Source organism: Melanerpes formicivorus, unplaced genomic scaffold (genome assembly GCF_026170545.1).
Source record: "Melanerpes formicivorus ecotype bairdi unplaced genomic scaffold, bMelFor1.0.p_v2 SCAF_3, whole genome shotgun sequence".
Lineage (NCBI taxonomy): Eukaryota > Metazoa > Chordata > Aves > Piciformes > Picidae > Melanerpes > Melanerpes formicivorus.
The window spans coordinates 42,694,552-42,717,028 of NW_027142355.1; the positions used below are offsets into that span (position 1 = coordinate 42,694,552).

Sequence of the window (22,477 nt, forward strand, 5' to 3'; positions counted from 1 at the left end):
ATCTGAAAATCAGAGCCTGAAAATCAGAAATCACTTAGCTTGTTGCTAAGCGAGTGCTATAAAATTCTGGGGTGCTGGGATTCTGCAGGGTGCAGGCAAGGCTTGGGGCAAGGAGACCAAACTCCTCAAGTCCCATTTCTGCTGCTTCTCCTTAGTTCCACTTACTTTGGTAGTTTTCAGTTTTTTTTCATACTGGAGTCTCTCATTGTCCATTTCTCCAACTCTCAACCGCAACTCATTTATTTCCTGGACCAAATCCTGATTGAGGGGAAAAAAACACAAGACCAGAAGCAAGAAAATCAGCAAATAAAGCAAAACAGTTGCCCAGCAACAATATGCACTGCTCATGATTGGTTACTGCTTCTGTGGTTATCTACCTCCACAAGCAGTCACTCGGACATCTGGACCATGTTTTATTGTGTGCTGATTTGACACAGTTCACTTCTCGGTCACATCTGGAACACCCGGCTGGTGTCCCGAAGGGATGGACAACAGAACACAGCAGTCTGTAATGTTTGACACACTGACTTGTGCCAAAAGGGTTTAAATAAAGACCTTTGTTACTTAGAAAAAAAAGGCACGAGACTCTCAGGCTGACTCCTGAAGCCTCACCTATGGGTGAGACACACCATGTAGGACTTTCCTAGTTACCTAGGATCTCCCAGGGTCAGCTGCTGAGGGGCTTCCCAGCTGGAGTGCAAACCTTTTGGTGGTTTTTTTTGAGGTGGTAATTGGTGATGTATCCTTTTCTTAATCACAGTACCACAGTATCACCAAGGTTGGAAGAGCCCTCAAAGATCACCGAGTCCAACCTGTCACCACAGACCTCACTGTACTACTTGACAGTAATGATCTGGTGCATTGCTGTTTTGCTTCTCTTTCCTTTGTGATTATTACTGATATCTGTATAAAAGTACCTATGTATTAAACCCTTAAAACCTATTAATTGATTACACTGGAGTCTGTGTTTTCACTTGAAACACTGCTGCTGAGCAAAACAAACCTGAAGCTGCCCACCTTGCTTATGACCTGAACTGCTCTGGGAGCAGTGTGACGCTTGAGGTGCACACGTCTGTGTGGCACTCAGGGTGCTGTACAGGTTCATCAGGATCTGAGACCAGACCAAAAACCTCCTGAGTTCCCTAGCTGACCTGAGTGAATCAGAAGTAAAACCACAGGGTAGCTAGTGCATGGCATCTGCTTTGCTTGCATTTAATATACCTCCTCTTTGGGCACACAAATGGGTTGAAATACCTGCCACAGGCATAACATGCTACTGTCTTAAAAAACCTGCACAACAGGAAGGAGCTATGAAATGGTCCTCTCCTGATTCAGAGTCAGATTCCTCCACACAAACACTCAACAGCTGGTCCTTGCAACGATCCATGAATGGATCTGCATACAGACCAATATTTCTCAGTGCCCTTTCCTTCCCCACCCATAGCACTGGAGGCTCCTCATAGCAGGGCTAGGGATGCACAAAAAAAGCAATGACAACTTTAAACTTTGAGGGTCAGAGGCTTCCTTAGTGGCATCAGAAACACAAACTGCTTTGCTGCACTCAAACTCAACTGCAGAAAGAAGACTGATGGTATTTAGATTATGAAGGATTCCCCGTGAGTGAGACAGTTTACCTTCTGGCTGCTGCTTCAAAGACCATGTTTAGTTATGGACTCCTCCCTAAATAAACTCCCTTGTAGGATATTTCCTTATATAAACTCAGCCCAACTCAGTCCACCTGTGCTCCTTAAGAAAAATAATACTGGTGCCTCCTGAGAAAGCAGAAAGACTGGAATAATTTCAAGAAGCACACATCTCTATTAACCATGCAATTAGCTATGAAAAACCTAGGTCCTTGTGAGCATCTAGACAGTAAAGTCCCAGAGCACAAAGGGAAAAAAGCCTACAGATCTAAGGAAGTGTCTGTCTTGAGAAGAATGGGGAGTATGAGAAACCCACTAGGCTGGAATGGGAAGCTTCAATAACAGACATAAATGAAAAGTGTGTAACATGAAGGATTTAAGCTGAATGGAAATTCTGTAGGAGACAGCAGCTCCACAAGAATTGTTTTAAGATGTCAATGGTTGCATTTTTTTCTTTCCCTTTCCTTTTCCCTAAACAAAACAAAACAGGGATCAGTGTTGGGCCCCATCCTCTTTAACATCTTCAGTGATGATCTGGATGAGGGCATTGAGTCAGTCATCAGCAGATTTGCAGATGACAACAGGTTAGGAGCAGATGTTGGTCAGTGCTCTGCAGAGGGACCTCGGCCGACTGGACAGATGGGCAGAGGCCAACAGGATGGCATTCAACAAGTCCAAGTGCTGGGTGCTGCACTTTGGCCACAACAACCCCATGCAGAGCTACAGGCTGGGGTCAGAGTGGCTGAGAGCTGCCAAACAGAGAGAGACCTGGGGGTGCTGATTGACAGCTGCCTAAACATGAGCCAGCAGTGTGCCCAGGTGGCCAAGAAGGCCAATGGCATCCTGGCCTGCATCAGGAACAGTGTGGCCAGCAGGAGCAGGGAAGTGATTGTGCCCCTGGACTCTGCACTGGTTAGGCCACACCTTGAGTCCTGTGTCCAGTTCTGGGCCCCTCAGTTTAGGAAGGACATCGAGACTCGATGATCTTTGAGGTCTCTTCCAACCTTAGTGATACTCTGATAAATACAAATAGAAGCAATTCTTGTTTTTCTCTGTCTCAATTTGGATCTATTTTTCCCTTTTGAACACTGCATATAAAGACCATGATGGGTTTTTACATTACAGCATTTTAAACACTCCTTTAAAGAGTTGGCTCTGCTGAATTAATTGCCCATCTACTAATTTAAACAGGAACATAGCTGGATCAACACTGAATAAAACATTGTGTCATTCTGAATCACTACTGCCTCCAAAATACCTGTGGGGAGATTCTGCATGGCTGAGACCCTCACAACTAGTTAACCGTTCATTTGTCCACTGAACAACAATGGAAGTTAAGACTCATTAGCCCTTGATGCTTGCAATAGGTATGAGGAACAACATTTCACTGGAGAAATACATAGGAAACTGGAAAGAAGTTGGTAAATCACTGATTGAAGTAGGAAGGGAACATTTTGCCTCCTGTGATGACATTACGGCTTCTTTTCTTCTGGAGATTAATGATACTTGGAACATGCATAACACAAACATCTGACTCACTTATGACCCCAGAACTGACCATTTTGTTCTGCTTCCTCAGCAGACTCCAAGGTATTTCTGATAGGGAGTATATATCAACACTGGCAGCAAAGCTCAGCCTGATCCTTGGAGCCTCCTGGGAAAACTGGGTTTGCCCAACTGCTTTCAAACATGAGCAAGGCTCAGCTGCACAGATCTGTGGCACCCAAAGAAGGGGGTGCAGAGCCCCAGGAGAGCAGTGTGAGGAGATGGCAGCCCCTCCTGGCACTGTGTAAAACTGGATTTGAAGCCAGGCAGAGATAAGTAACTACTGGTCTTTCAGTGCTGGGCTTTGAACTGAGGCTTCAGGCTGCCCTCACACAGAGTCACCTCATCCTCTTCATTACTGAAACCAGAAGTTATATGTTTTAGTGTGCTGTTTCTTTGCATGTGTGTGCTCTTTGTACTTGCAATAGGCTTAAGCATTTGCCTCAGACATGCCTTTCTAAGTCAGAAGACAACAGTTTCAGGTTGGGACAGGAGAGTGCAGCCTGTTCATGACTTTATTTGAATCCTTCCTAAATGCTATCCTTCTCAAGGTGTGATGGCAAGAATCAAAAAATGGTGAACCCAAGAGTTTACCAAAGAGCATGCTTTGTGCTTTAAGAGATACAAGTTTTAACCTTCAAGATGAGTTCCCCTCTCAAAAAAACCAAGGACAGGAAATTCACAGAAACTTTTCAGTTTTTCAGGTAATGTGAAGCCTCCACAATTTCTTCAGTTGGCTTTTACTCACCTCGGTGTCTCTGAATCTGTCTTCATAGTCCAGTCTATCCTTCTCCACAGATGTAAGCTTTAACTTCAGAGTGGAAATCTCTGCCATAAGATCCAGTTTCTGAGTTTCAAGGGTTGTTCTGCTTAAAAGCTCCTGATTGAAGATAAAAAGAGAACAGACTTATTCATCCAAGGGAAAGAAATCACTAATGTACTTCTACAGCTAAAGGCCTCTTTGGTGGAGAAAAGCATCACCCTCTTCCTTGCACTATCCAAAGCCCTGGGACAGAGCTATTGCCCATCTCTGACAGACTCCTAGACACCTAGGATCCATCTGACATCGTGGGTGCATTATCATGGGTTAGGTGCCAAGACAAGACAAAAAGCTTCTCTGTCATCACAGTTGCTCTGGGAAGCAAGGAGCTTTGAGGGAATCCACCCATCTTGCCAGAGGCTTCAATGCAAGTCTCTCTGAAGCTTTTTGAAGTTCAGGAAAGGCTCAAATAAGAGCAGAACTAGATTCCTACAGTGTAAAGCAGCACTGACATTACTGAGCATGACGACTTTAAAGCAGACAGGGTGGAAAGTTATCACTTGGTTAAGAGACATCAAGGGGTGCAACACCTTGAGGTGCACTGCTGTCCCCAAAGCAAAACCTCAGTCATTAAGATGGCACAAAGACAGACAGGAAGACAGACAGCAAGACAGACATGGGGCTGTGAAATACCTGCTGCAGCATCTCTTCTGTGGCATTCAGTTTCTCCCTGTGCTCCTCTAGACAGAACTCCAGATCCCGAATTTTTTCTCCCTGGGCCTCCACCTGGTCTGTAAGCACACTTACCTGCACAGCAGAGGAAAAAAAACAGCTAGACATTTAGTCCCCTGTAACTCTGCCATATGTCTCACCTGAAGAACTGTGTATGAGTAACAGTGCCAGACGGGCCAAAGATTAAAGGGGACCATAGAGAGAGGAGGAGGAGCCATGGAGGAGCTATGCAGTGGACACAAGGCACGGAGAGAAAGCTCTCTCCTCACACTTACTGGAATTTCAGCCAAAGTTCTGGTGGACACATTGCAATTCTGTGCCTTACCTCCTGACTTGTCCTGGGAGCGTTCACAAGGGGTGCCTGCTGCATTTTACAGCCAATAATTATGCCTTTGCTGTGACACTACACTAACCAAAACCCTCTGGCTGCTGCTGAAACAACCAAAGGGCTAAACCTCACTGTCTAGAATTTATTTTCCTTTCCAAGTGATTGCACACAGTGTACCACAGCACACAGCTTCTCCTTCTCAGCTCAGAAGAAGCAAAGGAAGTTAAAAGACACATGCAAGCCCAAGACAAGACCTTTGAGACAGCAGAACGACACTTCTGCTTCCAACAGACTCTTCCAAGGAAGTCTGCTGCACTGCTGGGAAAGAGGACAGGCTGCCTAGAGCGGTGCTCACTACTGTCACAGCTCTTTGGCCAAGTCCACATCAGAGGATGGCAGGGTGCCTTTGTTTAAAGAGCAAACAGGTATCATTTTACTCCCCCCACAAGTGTAAAATAAAACACTCTTGTTGAATTGGAAACACAGAAACTGTATTCAAAAACACACCTAATAGGTATTCCAAAACCTACAGGACACCTCCCCAAAACCTTCCCCCCAGCCAGATTCAACCAAAAGCCCCAGTGCTCCTTTCCTCCCTGCCACTGCCTCCCTTCCACGAGGCCTGAACAGGCCCAGGCTGCCCAGGACAAGTGAGTCAGGCCTCTGAAGGCCACAAACCAGCCTGAGACTCCCCTCCCATGTTACCAGATAAGGGCTCCTGCCAGAGGGCAGAAAGCAGGGAGAAAAGAGACAGACACTAACTCTGCAGCCAAGTTCCCAGGGATGGAGGGATTCTGGGAACGGAATGACATAATTTCCTGGGCCCACCCAAGGCACAGGACTCTCCTGACCTCCTGAAGGTCTGTAACTTGATGGTTCTTTAAAGCACCCATGTCAAACCAGGACACAGGATGCCTGGGCAGACCAAGAGGTGCCAGGTAGCCTCAACTCCAATGGCAAGAGTAAGGCAGCTGGTAGGCTGATCCAGCCCACCTCAGCAGCAGATGAGCTCCAAGGAGCTGCTTGTCTCCAACCATCCTCTGGCCAGTCTTGCAGCTTTGGTCACCTTTCATAAGGGCAGGACATATGCCACCTGATGTAGACAGCAGGTCATGGAAAATGCCAGTCTTAAGGACATACATGAATCTGAAAGCCTGCTCATCTAACAGGATGCAAAAAGAAAGCCCTTTAGATGTTTCCTATCACCTAATTTCACACCTGTTCTTCATCTGGGTTAACTCTCAGGTACTAGCAAGCCTTCTGAACTCTGCCCACAGTGACAGATTTGCAAATAAATCCCCAGAGTTTTATCACATATCACCAGAACACTTTGTGAATGCAAGAGCAAAAATTAATTAGAGCAAACACTCACTTGCAGAACAAGAGATTCCTTATCATTTTCCAGACGAGCCAGCCTTTCTTGATACACATCTCCATTCCCAGGTATGTGTCCATTAGTCTGAAAAAGACAGCAAATACTATCACAGTATCAGTCAGGGTTGGAAGGGACCACAAGGATCAGCCAGTTCCAACCCCCCTGCCATGGGCAGGGACACCCCACACTAGATCAGCCTGGCCAGAGCCTCAGCCAGCCTGGGCTTAAACACCTCCAGGGATGGCACCCCAACCACCTCCCTGGACAACCCATTCCAGGGCTTCACCACTCCAGCTGTTGTGTCATAAAAGTTATTCAATGTTAGCAACACACTTCAGGAGTATTTTTAGTCTGCCTAGCTCAAGAACACATTTGAAGTATTCTCTAGTCCCCAAAGGGTTACAAATCAGACTGTCAAGAAAGGACATGTGACCACCATTCAGGAGAAGGATTGTTCAGGGGCTTAAAGAGGAGAAAGGAAGAACCTTCCAGTGACCCAGTTCTGTGAAATTCACTTACTGTGTATTCAGCATTTTGCTCACACAAACATGGCCTCAGTGGTGCCCTATGCTAAGCCACACTTGCAAACAAATGCCCTGAGACACTCAGCAAGCGATAAAACATCAGCCACAAGATGTGTATTATGCTGCTCTCAAGTCAAAGGGTTTTTTTCCTGAACACACAGTAAGAGGCATTCGTTCAGATGGGGCACAATCTGCTGGGTATGGGTGAACATCTGCACTCCAGACACATCTCTTTGTAAGGCTGCCTGAGGCTAAAGTGAAACAAGAATGCATGCTAATGCTATCAGAGAGTTCAGAGGAATCAGCAACTTTCTTTTTCCATAATAACTCCAATGCTCTTGAGCAGCAAGGAGGATTTTACTCTATCCATATTCAAAGCTGTCTCAAAGCACTTTTGTGATGGATGCCACAATCATATCTAGGCTCTGAAAATACATTCTTCTTGCCATCATGGCTTAAATCACTCAGAGGAGGCTGAGAAGCTGCTCTGAAATCCAGGGTGCTCAACAGAGACTTCCACCAAGGTTGAGCAGCTTTGATTTCCTTCTCAATATGTGATGGGGAAAAGAAAAGAAGAAAAAGGCAACTGATCCTCAAGTCCCTGTGAGTCTGCAGCACAGCCCTGCCTTGACAGGCCACCACCACTTAGAAGCTGCAGGCCTCAGGCTCCTCCTTTGAATCTCCCTTTCAAGCAGCTCATCTCCCCCCATAGCAAAGGATGCCTCAGGAAACCTGCTGGCTAAAAACTCCTTTACTAAGTTACATGTCTGACCTCTCTGAGGCAGGGGAAACTGCCTCATTTGAAATGGAAAGAATAAGACTCCCATCAGCACCACTGAAAGGTTAGACACAAAGCAAACAGAAGGGTACACAGTATCTGACCCCACCTTAGTGCTCTCGAGAAATCAGGCTGTGTCCTGTTAGCTTTTAAAACAGTATTAAAAGAGGCAGAGATGTGGTGTTGAGAGACAGGGTTTAGCACCACCAGACTTGGTAGAGTTAGAAAATGGTTGGACTAAATCATAGTATCATAGTATCAGTCAGGGTTGGAAGGCACCACAAGGATCAGCCGGTTCCAACCCCCCTGCCATGGGCAGGGACACCCCACACTACATTAGGCTGGCCAGAGCCTCATCCAGCCTGGGCTTAAACACCTCCAGGGACAGGGCCCCAACCACCCCCTGGACAACCCATTCCAGGGCTTCACCACTCTCATGGGGAAGAACTTCCTCCTCCCCTCCAGCCTGAATCTCCCCACCTCCAGCTTCATCCCATTCCCCCTACTCCTGTCACTCCCTGAGCAGCAGTAAATCACTAGGCCTTCTGACCATCCAGACACTAAGCACCAAGGCAGGAGTACTCTAAACTTCTGAATTTGCCCTGGTTTTCCCCTGACCTCTATCACCATTTAGTTCATGTCACAGGATTTCCAGTGGAGACCAGTGAGATTTTAAGCTCTGTAATGCTTTAATTTAGGTGAAAGAAGTTGAAGAGCTTCCGAAGCAAACACATTAGCTGCTCAATTAGCAGATGATGCTTGGAATTTTGTAACTTGACTCGGATGTGAAGCACAAAGCCAAGGCTTTTGCATACGTTTGTTATTATTTTCTCATTTTAAGTGATCCAGTACATCTCAGGCACTCACTCAGCCTCCAGAAGAAGTGTCTGCATTTTGCAACATAAACCACGTTATCAATCCAGCATGTGTGTCTGATACAGGAAAGCTATGTTCATCCCTCATTACAAGCAGGCTGCCAAGGTGCAAAGACATCCCCCTACCCTGCCAGGGCCAACAGGAAAGTCCTTGTCAAAGCACAGACTCAACTTCCCAACTCCCACCCCCTACATCAGCACCCTAACCACTGAACTGTCTGATACCTCTATTCAGCTGAATCAGACACAAATGAGCTAAAACCAAAGACTGCATGAAGAAAATGTGAGGAAGTCAGTACTGGTTTCACAGCACAACAAAAATAGCTTTACTGTGCTGTGAAAAGCAGCAAGGTGTTAAAGCAGAACGTTAGTCACCGCACGCAGCACCACAAAGACACGTTTGTTGTTAAACTCGGGTCACATCTCTCAAAGCATTCCTTACTCTGCTCAGCACAGCATACTTGGCCTTAAAACAGAAGCATTTAGTGAGAGTTAGGGCCACAGCTGCATATTGAAAGAGGGAGAAGGTGACAGGAATCCCAAAAAGGACCCTAGTAAGAGTAGCTCTCCCACAAATCTAACTACACAGATGTCTTTGCTGGCTGTTGCCAGAAATACTGTGTAAAATCAGCACAAAGGGAGAGGGAAGATGCCCAAACACTGGATATGGGAAAGCAGTGCATCAGGAGGTTGGTCTCTTCTCCCAGGCAGCCAGCACCTGAACAAGAGGACACAATCTCAGGCTGTGCCAGGGGAGGTTTAGGCTGGAGGTAAGGAAGAAGTTCTACACAGAGAGAGTGATTGCCCATTGGAATGGGCTGCCTGGGGAGGTGGTGGAGTCACCATCACTGGAGGTGTTCAGGAGGAGACTTGATGGGGTGCTTGGTGCCATGGTTTAGTTGTTTAGGTGGGTTGGATTGGTTGATGGGTTGGACATGATGATCTTGAAGGTCTCTTCCAACCTGGTCTGGTCTATTCTATTCTATTCTGGAGATAAGGTGCAGGGAACCCCAGTGGGAGGCTGCAAGGAGGTCTGAAAGATGCCAGGAGACCTGGTGTGTGCAAACCCAGGTGAGCAACACCCAGTGTGTTCTTCAGGAAGAGTTTCTCTCCATCTGAGGACTCACAGCCTCTCCTGTGGTCTGGCAACTACTCACCCTGAAGAGGAATGGCTCTGATTTGAAAAACAAGAAACAGAAACAAACCAACCAACCAAAAAAAGGGAAAACAAAACACAAAGGAAAAGTATCTGATCCAACAGCAACTGCCAGCATATCTGGGGCACTTGGCAGTTCTTCATCCAATTTGTACCATCAGAGTCAATACAGGATTAACACACTTTACTAGCTAGGTATGACAAGTGCTGCCATTTTCCAAAGAGGGCTTTTTTTCATCAGCAAACTAAAATCTCTCTTCAGTTGAGCAGTTAGACTTTGTATGTGGTTTAAGGGCTTAACTGCAAAGCACCATATGGGAAGAGAATGCAGATTTACCAACGCTGATCTGAATCCTAAAAACAAAAGGACAGTTTGCACCACGCCACCGAGGCTCCACAGACATTTGAGTTCAAGCATTGATTTAGAGTGCCTTGGAAGAGCAGACCCAGAGCTCTTACAGACCTGCAAACATCAGTCTGGGACTAATCTATTACAGACCTGAGCAAGCTTTGTTTGCAACCACCTAAGTGTAAGAATCCACCCTCCTCGGGAGGGAATTATTCCTGTAATGAGTAGATGCATCACCAAACTTTCACACTTTGCCTGCCCTCAGTCTTTAACCCTTTCTCCCTGGAAGTGAGCTAGCATTCCAAACCACAGGAAAGTTAATAACAATGATAATAAAACTCATTTCCTCTCAATTGCTGAATTCTCCTTCAAAATACAACTACTCTTTAGCCTACTGCAGCTGATAGCTGCATTTCCTTTCCTTTCCTCTTCTGCTTTGGAGATGACATAAGCAGCAAACCCCACACTGTTCTTGCTGTAGATGCTATCTGACTTGCATAGAAGGAGCTGCCACTCCACAGCTTTATTTTGTCTGGTAAACTGCACTGACTGCGTTTTGACCACCACAGTTTAGTCGACAGCTGGGCAAAGTGAGCTGTCTCTGACATCTCTTTCCTGACCGTGTGGAGTTAATTCAGAGATCATTAACATGCTTACATTGTCCAGATGGTTATCATACAAATTACCTATACCTAGTTAACAGATACCACTGCTGCTCATATTCACTCGGTTTTGGAGCCTCTTGCAAGGAGGCTTCACCAGCCATCAGCTACCTCAACATCACTTGGTATGCCACAGGCAGAGCCTCCTGGCTTTTCCAAGCAAAGCATTCACCAGCCTTTCCCCTGCAATACGGAGCTGTAGCAGCTTTACCCTCTCTGCTTAGCCATTCTGTCCCAAATACACAGTGGTCAAATCTGCCCGAGTGCAATCTGCACCAGGTTGGGTGGGAGCCCACTGCTGTCATCCCAAACCAGCACCTCCTGTATTTCACGCCTGCCTACTGAATATCTGCAGCCTGCTCCACATGCTCAGGCAGCAGGCAGACGTGCTGATAAGTGTTTCCAGAAGTTTACAGATTAGTTCCTCCTTAGACAGTGAGCAGGATTGAAAACCAACCAAACCAACCCTCCCAAAGCAACACAAACCCACTCAGCCTCCCCCAGATCGGATCTTAAAGCCTGTGCTATGAGAACAGTGGATTCTGCAAGGAGCCCAGCTTAAGGCAGACCTTCCCTCCGAGGAGTTTACCTGAGATATTTTCAGTACATCAATAACATGGCTGTTGAACAGCGAGGCTGCAACCATTTCAAAACAGTCTCTTTCTCCTACAGCAGCTCAGCTGCTAGCTGCTAGAAAAGCAAGCCAGAACGCTTCTTTCCCTACCGGCATTGCCCAGCTATGGCTTGTCACCGGGAGAAACGCAAGAGCCAGCCCAAACCCAGGCAGCCTTACCTTATTTAGCCAGACACAGTGCCCATGGATGTCCCAGCTATACTCCGTGCTGGTCATGACTATTTTCACGCAAGTGACTCTGGCAGGCAGCCGAGGCTGAAAGCTGCAGCCCCAGCACCACAGGTGCCTGCCGTGCTGAGCTGCAGACCCAGGCGGAGAGGTGAAGCGGCGGCAGCTCTCCTCACCTCACCGCCCTTGGAGGCGAACGTGGCAGCAGAGCAGGAGATGTGGGAAGCTGAGCGGAGCAGCAGCCCTCCTCAGGCGGAGCAAGCAACTCCTCCGGGGAATTAACACATCAAAGCCCAGGAAGGATCAACTCTTATTCCAACCCGTGTCTGCCGATGGAATTCCAACATTCCAATCCTCCTGAGCAAGGCAGAGGATGATTCAGGCTGTGTAAACCGAATCTGCAGTAAGGTCAGCCCCACGCAGGGGGTAGCTGGCCATCGCCACCCTCACTCCTTGCTGAACAGCACAACCCCCTCCTGTGCTCTGCAGAAATCATCCAACCCCAAAACACAAGGAAAAAGCAATCCTGATCCTTTTACCTAGCTAACAAGGCAAAGAGGAGGGCATTTTCCTTGCTTGATAGGACATTGCCAAAGCCAGAAGAGCCCATGTAATTCACTTGGAGACACTCAGAGGAAGGAAGAAGTTGACTCAGTTGTCTTCTGAGTGGCTCATCTCAAGCTTATGTGATATTGATTGATGTAAAACACACCAATAACAGCCAATCTCTGTCCTCACATTTAAGTTTCAATGTACCCAGGACTTCAGGCCACAGAGCTTAGCTCTGGGAGTCCTGCAACTGCCTGGAAAACCACAGCTTTTATTATTAAAAAGAAACGTTTTTGCCTACTGCTGATAGATCAGAACCTCAAACACGTGACTACTGACTGACCCAGAACAAAGAGCCAAGCAAAAGAGGAGCAGAAGCTGTGCTGCTTAAGCCAGACTGGAAACTGGGAGTTTTTGATGGCTCTGCCACTGGGGCTGCCCTGCACTGCAGCGCAGAACCACAAACTGCTCTTGCTGCCAGTGAGCTCAGCCACAACCTGTGAAGAACATCACACTGAGATGTGCTACAGGATCACAGAAAACATTTGGTTGAAAGAGACCTCCAAGATCATCCAGTCCAACCTTCATCCCAGCACTGAAGGGTCAACACTAAACCATGTCCCTAAGCACCAGGTTCACATGCTCCTTAAATATCTCCAGGGACAGTGACTCCACCACTGCCCTGGGCAGACCATTCCAATGTCTGAGAACCCTCTCTGTGAAGAAATATCTCCTAGCATCCAGCCTGAACCTCCCCTGGGACAGCTTGAAACCATTTCCTTTGGTCCTCTTGCTTGCCACCAAGGAGAAGAGGCTGCCCCCTCCTTGCTCCAACCTTCTTTCAGGGAGCTGCAGAATCATAGAATCAACAAGGTTGGAAAAGACCTCAAAGATCATCAAGTCCAACCTGCCACCCGACACCTCATGACTAGACCATGGCACCAAGTGCCACATCCAATCCCCTCTTGAACACCTCCAGGGATGGGGACTCCACCACCTCCCTGGGCAGCACATTCCAATGGCTAACAACTCTCTCAGTGAAGAACTTTCTCCTCACCTCCAGCCTAAACTTCCCCTGGCACAGCTTGAGACTGTGTCCTCTTGTTCTGGTGCTGGTTGCCTGGGAGAAGAGACCAACCCCTTCCTGGCTACTACCTCCCTTCAGGTAGTTGTAGACAGCAAGAAGGTCTCCCCTGAGCCTCCTCCTCTCCAGGCTAAGCAACCCCAGACCTCTCCCCAGCCTTGTTGCCCTTCTCTGGACACATTCAAGTCTCTCGATGTCCTTCCTGAACTGAGGGGCCCAGAACTGGACACAGGACTCAAGGTGTGGCCTAACCAGTGCAGTGTACAGGGGCAGAATGACCTCCCTGCTCCTGCTGGCCACACTGTTCCTGATGCAGCCCAAGATGCCATTGGCCTTCTTGGCCACCTGGGTGCCAAGAGAGCAATGAGGTCTCCCCTCAGCCTCCTCTTCTCCAGACTGAACAACCCCAGCTCCTTCAGCCCCTCTGTGTAGGCCATGTGCTCCAGGCCTGTCAACAGCCTCACTGCTCTTCTCTGGACACACACCCACGGCAGAACCTGGGCCCCTCTTGTAGTGAGGGCCCAGAACTGAACATAACACTCGAGGTGTAGCCTCACCAGTGCTAAGTACTGGTGAATGATCACCTCCCTGTCCCTGCTGGCCACAGTGTTTCTAATGCAAACCAGGATGCCATTGGCTTTCTTGGCACCTGGGCACACTGCTGACTCATGGCCAGTCCACTATCAAGCAATACCTCCTGGTCCCTCTCCAAGTTGCAGCTTTCAAACCATGTATCTCCAAGTCTGTAGATCACCATGGGGTTGCTGTGATCCAGGTGCAGGACTTGGCACTTGGCCTTGTTAAACTTCATACAATTAGTCTTGGCCCATGGGTCTAATCTGTCCAGGTCCCACTGCAAAGCCTCCCTACCCTCTAGCAGATCAATATAGCCACCCAGCTTGGTGTCATGTGCAAATCTGCTGAGGGTGCACACAATCCCCCCATCCAGATCATTGATAAAGATATTAAAGAGCTTATTATCAATGAGCCTGTGTTACCTTGCAGTGTTAAAAACACACCAGTCTGGATGATCACAGAATCATCCCCTGCCAGAGCAGGATCACCTCTACCAAATCACACAGGAAGACATCCAGGTGGGTTTTGAGTATCTCCAAAGAGGGAGACTCCATAACCTCCCTGTGCAGCATGTTCCAGTGTTCTGTCACCCTCACAGTGAAAGGATCCCTTAGCAAGAAGCAGGGTCCCATGCTTCAAGAACTGAGAGGTAGATCTCTCACAGACAAGAAGTATTACTGGGAGGCAGCTTATGATGAAGAGGCTGAAACACTCTCACAAGGCCTTTTGATAACTAGATCACCATAAGCAGAAGCTGAGTCAAATGAATGCACTGCACACCCACACTAAGACGATCAAACAACAGCTTTTGGTTTGAAGGCAAGTTTGTTTCCATCAGTAAGAAATACAAGATTATTTCTGGCTATCCAACTCACTTCCTCCACTTGGGAATCACCCTGCTGTCCAAACAGGCCAACATACTCTGTAAGGTAACAAGCTATGTGTACCTAGCCAGGAAAATGTCTCTCTCAAATCTAACAGCCCCTCAGTGTTAACTCTCATTACTCCCAGACTTGTGGAAGAAGTGTCAGAAGCTGAGAGATGTCTGCAAGATGACAGATCTACTGTACACAGCAGCAACACTCTGGCTTGCACAAGCCACTATGGGTACCACAGCTCAGATGAACTATTGCCTCCAAGCGAGCTGAAAATGTTCCTCAAGAAAGCTTTGGAGGCCATGAAGTTTGTTTTCCTTTAAAGATCTTCCAGTCAACTTCAAAACCGCACTTCTGCACAGGGGTTGGACTAGATATCTCCAGAGGACACTTCCAACCCCTGTGATTCTGAGTGAATCAATTATTATATCTAGCTACAGAGAGAGATTTGAATACAAAAAGTCACTTCTAACTCAAACTCACATTTGCACTGCCTATGGATCTTAAATCAGCTTGGCTCTTTCTTTCAAGGAGCATATCAAGACTCACACACAGGTCAGATAAGGATCCTGGGGAAGCTGGCTCTGAGGTGTAGGAAGGGAGTGCCCAACCACTTCTATCTTCCACCCTCATTTTTAACAAGACACAGACAGTTTCTTCTTTCTGGGAGACTGCTGCATAACACAGAAAACCACTGCTGGCCTCACTCCTGTGACTGGGAAGATCATGGAACAGATCCTCCTGGACGCTATGCTGAAACACATGGAGGACAAGGAGGTGATTAGAGACAGCCAGCACAGCTTCACCAAGGGCAAGTCCTGCCTGGCCAACTTAGTGGCTTTCTACAATGGAGTGACTACATCAGTAGACAAGGGAAGACCAACAGATGTCATCTGTCTGGACTTCTGTAAAGCCTTTGGCAGAGCCCCCACAACATCCTCCTCTCTAAGCTGGAGAGAGATGCATCTGATGGGTGTACTCTCCAGTGCATGAGGAATTGTTTGGATCATCGCATCCTAACAGTGGCAGTCAAGGGCTCAATGCCCAGATGGAGAAGGGTAACAAGTGGTGTCCCTCAGGGGCCAGTACTGCTCAGTATCTTCATCAATGCTATAGGCAGCAGGACTGAGCATGCCCTCAGCAAGTTTGCTGATGAAAACAAGCTCAGTGGTGCAGCTGCCAGGACTGAGGGATGGAATGCCCTCTGGGGGACCTAGACAGGCTAGAGAAGTGTGCTCAGGTGAATCTCATGAGGTTCACTAAGGTGAAGTGCAAGGCTCTGCACCTGGGTCAGGGTAATCCTCAGTACCAGTACAAGCTGGGGGATAATGAGATAGAGAGCAGCCCTGCAGAAAAGAACTTGGGGGTACTGGCAGACACGAAGCTGGACATGAGCCAGCACAGTGCACTTGCAGCCCAGAAGGCAAACTGCATCCTGGGCTGCATCAAGCGTGGCCAGTGGGTCAAGAGAGGTGATTCAGCCTCTCTGTTCTGGTGAGACCTCACACAGAGTACTGCATCCAGCTCTGGAGTCAACACAGGAAGGATATAGACCTGAGGGAGCAGGTTGAGAGGAGGGCCACGAGAATCATCAGAGGGCTGGAGAGCCTCTCCTACAAAGACAGGCTGACAGAGTTATGATAGTTCAGCCTGGACAAGAGAAGGCTCCAAGGAGACCTCACAGCAGTATTTCAATATCTGAAGGGGGTGTGTTGGAAAAGGGCATGGAGGAATAGGCCCCATTCCTGGAGACATTCCAGGGCAAACTTGATGTGGCTTTGAGCAACCTGGTCTTGTTAAAGATACCTCTGCTCACCGCAGGGTGGTGGACAAGATGACTTTGGAGGGTCCTTTTCAACCTGATGCATTCCATGACTCTAAAATTACAACCAGAAAAAACCTCTCCCATTTGTTTCAAATGAAGCAAAACTGGACCAACATTCACGACTGGCAACATGGGCTCTGAAAACTCCTCCTCAAGAGCTGTATCTATCAACTCCCAGCTGGACACGATAAGGCTGCCTCAGACTTGCCAAGGGCAGAGCTTCATTTAAAATGGTCTTGTTACTGACAGTGATGTTAGAGATTACTCACACACTATCTGTACTGCAGCCAGAGGCTCCATTTTCACACAGTGCACAGCACATGTTTCACTAAAGCACCCATCAGAATACACTGAAGGTTTCTGTGGGCAGGAGAAAGCTGCAAAACCTCAAACTTTGTAGCAGCTACGATCTGGCTACGGATTTCAGGTCTTGCTGAAAGTGAAAGCATACAACCAATTACATGAGCTTCAACAAGACCAAGGGCAGGCTCCTGCGGCTGGGGCGAGGCAATCCCAGGCACAAATCCAGGCTGGGCAGGGACTGGCTGGAAAGCAGCCCTGGGGAGAGAGACTTGGGGGTGCTGGGGGAGGAGAAGCTCAACAGGAGCTCTCAGTCTGCACTTGCAGCCCAGAAAGCCAACCAGATCCTGGGCTGCAGCAGGAGAAGTGTGGCCAGCAGGGCAAGGGAGGTGATCCTCCCCCTCTGCTCAGCTCTGCTGAGACCCCACCTGGAGTACTGCCTCCAGTTCTGGAGCCCCTATTCCAAGAGGGATCTGGAGGTGCTGGAAGGTGTCCAGAGAAGGGCCAGGAGGATGAGCAGAGGCCTGGAGCTGGACGTGTGCTCTGGGGTCACCTGGCCATCTGGCATCCACCAGTGGAAAAACCAAACGAACAACAACCAACCAGCATCAGGCATTCCAACTCGTTGGCCCTTCTGAGTGCTGGCAGGGACTTCCCTAACACCCTTGAGAGAAGCACAAAGTGGTCATGAAGAAGCAGTATGTGGACACAGAGCACCCAGCCCTAGCGTGGCAGAACTGAATTCTGCCTCATTTTACACAAGTGAGTAAATATGGGAGACTGCTGCCAGAGCCTTTTCCCAACTAGGGCATCAGTGCCTTCCCTCCAGGGGCCAGGAAAGGATTTTTCTCTTGTGACACACTGTGTGGCAGCAGCAAACAATTATGTTTTCCTCTGAGACATGAGAGGCTTGCTTACAGCTTCAGATGGGATCTCACACACCAGCTCCAGCAGCTTGGAATAGCCTGGTAGATGCAACTTCAGGCACAGAGGATTACATCGATTTCAAATCAAGAACTTGTCTTCTCTTCTTCGGTAAGGAGAGGTACATCACCTAACACCTTCCTGCTCAGACAGGAGCCAGCAACACTAGTGACACCTGTAAATCCCATCCTTGTAGGACAGCACTCAGTGTCATGTTCAGTCTTTCCTACTAGGAGTGCTAAGGCTGCCAGAGGGAGCAGGAGAATCACCTGAGGCAGGCTGAGCAGAAACACAGGTGACTCTTTGCTGCCACTCTTGGTACACACAACCCCTGTGCGTTGTCCAGTGCTGAGGAGGCACTAAGCTGATGGCACAGCAGTGCCTTTCCTCTCACAGGTTCAGCCCTTGGCTGCAGTGAAAACTGTCTTATTGCCCTGTGGTGACCCACATCATGTGGGTCTGAGTGACCTTGTTCCAGATTCTAACAGCCAGGCACCCCTAAGCTGCACATCTGCCATCACAAGGGACGGTGACTGGCCTTCCCCTCATTCACCTCAACAGGCACTGCAGTCTCCGGCTGTGCTGCTGGGCTCCTTTAGTCCAGAATCCTAGAATGGTTTGGGTTGGAAGGGGCCTTAAAGATCATCTAGTCCAACCCTATTACCAGATCAGGGTACTCAAGGCCCCATCCAAACAGCCTTTGAACACTGCCAGGGCAGGAGCCCCCACAACATCTCTGGGGAGCCTGTTCCCGTGCCCCACCGTCCTCATGGTGAATTTCTTCCTAATGTCTAACCTAAATAGAGCTTCTTCCAGTTTGAAGGCATTATCAATCACCCTATCACCACATGCCTTTGTAAAAAGTCCCTCTCCATCTATCACCAGGTCAGTTGCTGAACAACATGCAGCTGATCAGCATCACTGAGCATGGCCTACTGATGTCTATCCACACCACGGGGAGGGCTCCTTTTCAAGACTGCTCATTTGGCAGCTGAACACTTCTGTGCTTAGGAAGGCCACAGTTGCACAAAACCTGTTCTGCCCCTTGATTTCTGCTCCACAGAGCAGAGACTAGTTACAGCAATGTGCACTGCTGTATGTTATGCAGGGAGGAAACGCTGAGGGTAGCAGGAACTCCGTGCTTTAAAGATCTGACTTGAATGTCACTCCTACCTCTTATTCCTGATCTCAGCCTTGGCTGCCACGCTTTGGCAGCAGGAGTGAGATCCAGATCCCTCTGGAGGCAGTGGGAAAGCTCCCACGTGCTTCATTAACTTTCAGATGTTTTCAAAGGAGTAGCTTGTAGCAAAGAAGGGAAAAACCCAAGGTTCTTCCCTCTAATCTTGCTGCAAGTGCTACAGAAGAAAGCCCAGCTGTGCTAGCCCAGGTCCCCACAGCCCTGGGGGGTACACCTGTCATGGTAGGGCCAAATGGCCCCAGCAAAAACCCAGACAGACACTAAGGTGTCTAGACATGGCCCCACTCTCCCCTGTCCCTCCTGCAGAGAGCCAGGGTAATGCAGGAAAAGGAACGAAGGGGGCAGGACCATGTGTGTCTGGTGAACAGCCCTGTACCTATGGTAAGGGTATGGGTGCTGGCCACAGCCTGGCAGAACCCTTCTTACTGGGTAGCTCTGTGATGGTTTAAGTGCCCTATTGGTCCAGCTGATCTCGGGCAAGATTTATATACAGGCTGATTTCTAGTTGCCTGAGCCTTGCTCAAGCCTTGCTGAAGCCTTGCTCAGCCTTGCCTGCACCTTGCTGAAGCCTTGCTCAGGCCTTGCTCAGCCTTGCTGAAGCCTTGCTCCAGCCTTGCCTGTGCCTTGCTCCAGCCTTGCCTGTGCCTTGCTCCAGCCTTGCCTGTGCCTTGCTCCAGCCTTGCCTGTGCCTTGCTCCAGCCTTGCCTGTGCCTTGCTCCAGCCTTGCCTGTGCCTTGCTCAAGCCTTGCCTGTGCCTTGCTCAAGCCTTGCTGTGCCTTGCTGAAGCCCTGCGTGCTTAACCCTGCTTGGACCTGGTCTGGCTTGAAACTGCCTCGAGTTGCCTCACCTCGAGTCGCCCGGTTCAGCGCCACAAGCCTACACACTGCAAGCTGTGAGAGGAGCCACGAGCTTAGGAGTCAGAGCCAAACCTGCTTCCCCTTGTGAGCAGGATTTTGCTGGGCCTCAATTCACCCAGGACAAAGCAAGTGCCCATCACAATGGTGTCATTAACAGCCTGCCATCTGCTGAAGCCAGACCAGCCAGCGACGACCGCGTGGCACTCCTGCCGGCAACCTGCCGTGCCTGCCACAGGACTACCCCAAAGCCTCTAATACACAGCAGCAGCAGCACTCCCTACCTGGGTACAACCAGCTGTGAGTGATTAGTTCACTGCCTCTTTGGCATAATGGTTCCTGTGGAGTCTCCCCCTGCCTCACTGTGGTCGAGCACCATTTCGCTCCCAGGGTATTCTCTTTCTGTTCTGTTCCTCCCAGTTTGCATCAAACAGTTAAACTGTTATAGCTGCCCAAACACTGTACACTCCCATTGTAAATATAGTCTGACCACACCCCACACCTCTGGATACCTTTGCTTATGTTCATACTAATAAAAGGTTATTCATATTTTGATTAATATTGCCATATCATTTATCAATAAAGGGAATATTATTCCCTTTAGCAGCACCACAGAATCATGGAAGGCTGGAAAAGACATCTAAGATCATCAAGTTCATCTATCAATCCAACATCATCATGCCCACGCTGGGTCACTTTATGCCAACCCCACACCTGGCCCACACGCCCCAGCCATGGGTTTGACAGAGGCAGTCCTGCACCAACTGGTCTGGGCTGCAGCTGAGTGCCGAAATGAATTTGGTTATTGAGATGAACATGCTTTAGGTACCTAGTCATAGGATAGAATAGACCAGACCAGACCAGACCGGAAGAGACCTTCAAGATCATTGTGTCCAACCTATCACCCAACACCACCTAATCAGCTAACCCATGGCACCAAGCACCCCAGCAAGTCTCCTCCTGACCACCTCCAGTGATGGTGACTCCACCACCTCCCCAGGCAGCCCATTCCAATGGGCAATCACTCTCTCTGTGTAGAACTTCTTCCTAACCTCCAGCCTAAACCTCCCCTAGCACAGCCTGAGACTGTGTCCTCTTGTTCTGGTACTGGCTGCCTGGGAGAAGAGTAAAATCAAGTCTTGGGGAAGGAACAGCCTTGGCAGGTGTATTTTGATGACAGAAAGTGGCCTTCACAATTGTGGAAGATAAAAATTGAGTTGGTATTCAGGTTAAAGGGATGCTGAGCTGCTCTCCCTCGCTCCTGTCATAAGCCAGGCAAAAGGAAGCTCAGTGACACTGTCACTGCAGAAAAGATGTTGCCAAAATGACTTTTAGTGACAAATTAGTATTGAAAAGAATTCTTTTTTTTCCTCACCATCTAAGCCTCTGATTCCTAAATGTCTTCTCCCAATGCCCTGAGATGAAATTCCAATTACCAGAAATGTTTTGCTCTCTAGGTTGAGGCACTCTGGCACATCAAAGGAAGGAGAGACCAGCTCAGTGGAAGAGCTCTTCCGAAGCTGCAGAGCAGCATCCCCAAATCACAACCTCTCTCCTTTGATCCTTCCCTCGAAACCTACTCTAAAACTTGTAAAGAGTCCATGAAACACAGCCCTGTGACCTGAGCTGGCCTTGCTGGCATTCACACCAAGCACATGCCGGGCGAAACAAGGCAAGACCATACCTACCATTTGACTTTGGAGCCATATGGTCAGAGCCTCAGCCGTGGAGTCGGGGATCTGGCAGCGCAGCCCCTCTCTCTCATCTGCATCCATCATCTCCAGCAAGCCCCGCAAATCCTCCACCAGGTGCAGAGCCCGCAGGCCTCCCATGAAGGGGGAGGTGGGGGACTGGCAGTCAAAGATGCCATTGGAGTATTCCAGTGCCTTTGAACCTGGAGGGAACAAAATCACAGATCACAGAATCACCTGGTTGGAAAAGATCTTTAAGATGATGGTGTCCAGCCGTTCTCTAACTCTGCCAAGTCTGGTGCTAAACCATGTCCCTCAGCACCACATCTCTGCCTCTCTGAAACACCTCCAGGGATGGAGATACAACCACCTCCTTGGGGAGCCTATTCCAGGCTCTGAGAACCCTTTCAGAGAAGAAGTTTCTTCTAACAGCCAACCTAAACCTCCCCTGCTGCAACTTGAGGCCATTTCCTTTCACCCTATTGCTTGTTACAAGGGAGAAGAGACGGACACCCTCTGTGCTCCAACCTCCTTTCAGAGCATTGCAGAGAGTGAAAAGGTCTTCTCCTCAGCCTCCTTTTCCCCATTCTGAACAACCCCAGGTCCCTCACCGGCTCCTCACAATCTCATAGCATAAGGCCTGAGTCGAAGAGGTCAGACACCCAGGGGAGCTGAGAAATGCAGGGTGGCATTTGCTCCCAGCAGGCATTTATCTGAACTACACTCAGTGCCAGGACTCCACTCTGCCTGCACCATGCAGGAACTTGGAGAAGGGCGAGCCCTTGCTGGTGTGCCACAAGAACAGCAGCTCCAGCAGGAGGGAAGTGGGCTGATCCTACAGAGGACATGCATGCCACAGGTGTGCCCATGAGTTTAAGATCTGGGCTGGCCTCCTGCTCCCCAGGGTGCATAGGAGGTGGAAAGTCCTATGGGGGTGGGGCTAACAGGCCCTGACTCGGAGCTAGCCTGCAGGGACTGCATGGTCCAGGGTCAGGGTGCTCAGGACCCTGCTCTGCACTTTCACTGTTATGCTGCTCAGAGGCACAGGTGTTTTTTAAACAAGAATAAAGAT

General features: G+C 48.8%; 1 protein-coding gene across 9 annotated transcripts in view; it reads right to left on the reverse strand.

Moving 5' to 3' along the window:
* The window catches only part of PPFIBP1 (PPFIA binding protein 1), a 103,054-nt gene that overhangs the window by 36,969 nt on the left and 43,608 nt on the right, over positions 1-22,477 (reverse strand). For 8 of the 9 annotated variants that reach the window (XM_068170879.1, XM_068170868.1, XM_068170862.1 and 5 more), the window contains exons 3-7: positions 21,403-21,608; positions 6,381-6,467; positions 4,642-4,755; positions 3,937-4,068; positions 166-258 (exon numbers count right to left, since the gene is read on the reverse strand). In XM_068170879.1, coding sequence (XP_068026980.1) covers positions 166-258; positions 3,937-4,068; positions 4,642-4,755; positions 6,381-6,467; positions 21,403-21,608 — 632 coding nt within the window. Of the gene's footprint in view, positions 1-165; positions 259-3,936; positions 4,069-4,641; positions 4,756-6,380; positions 6,468-11,520; positions 11,718-21,402; positions 21,609-22,477 lie in introns of those variants that run through there. The other variant, XM_068170872.1, reaches the window with a different exon arrangement.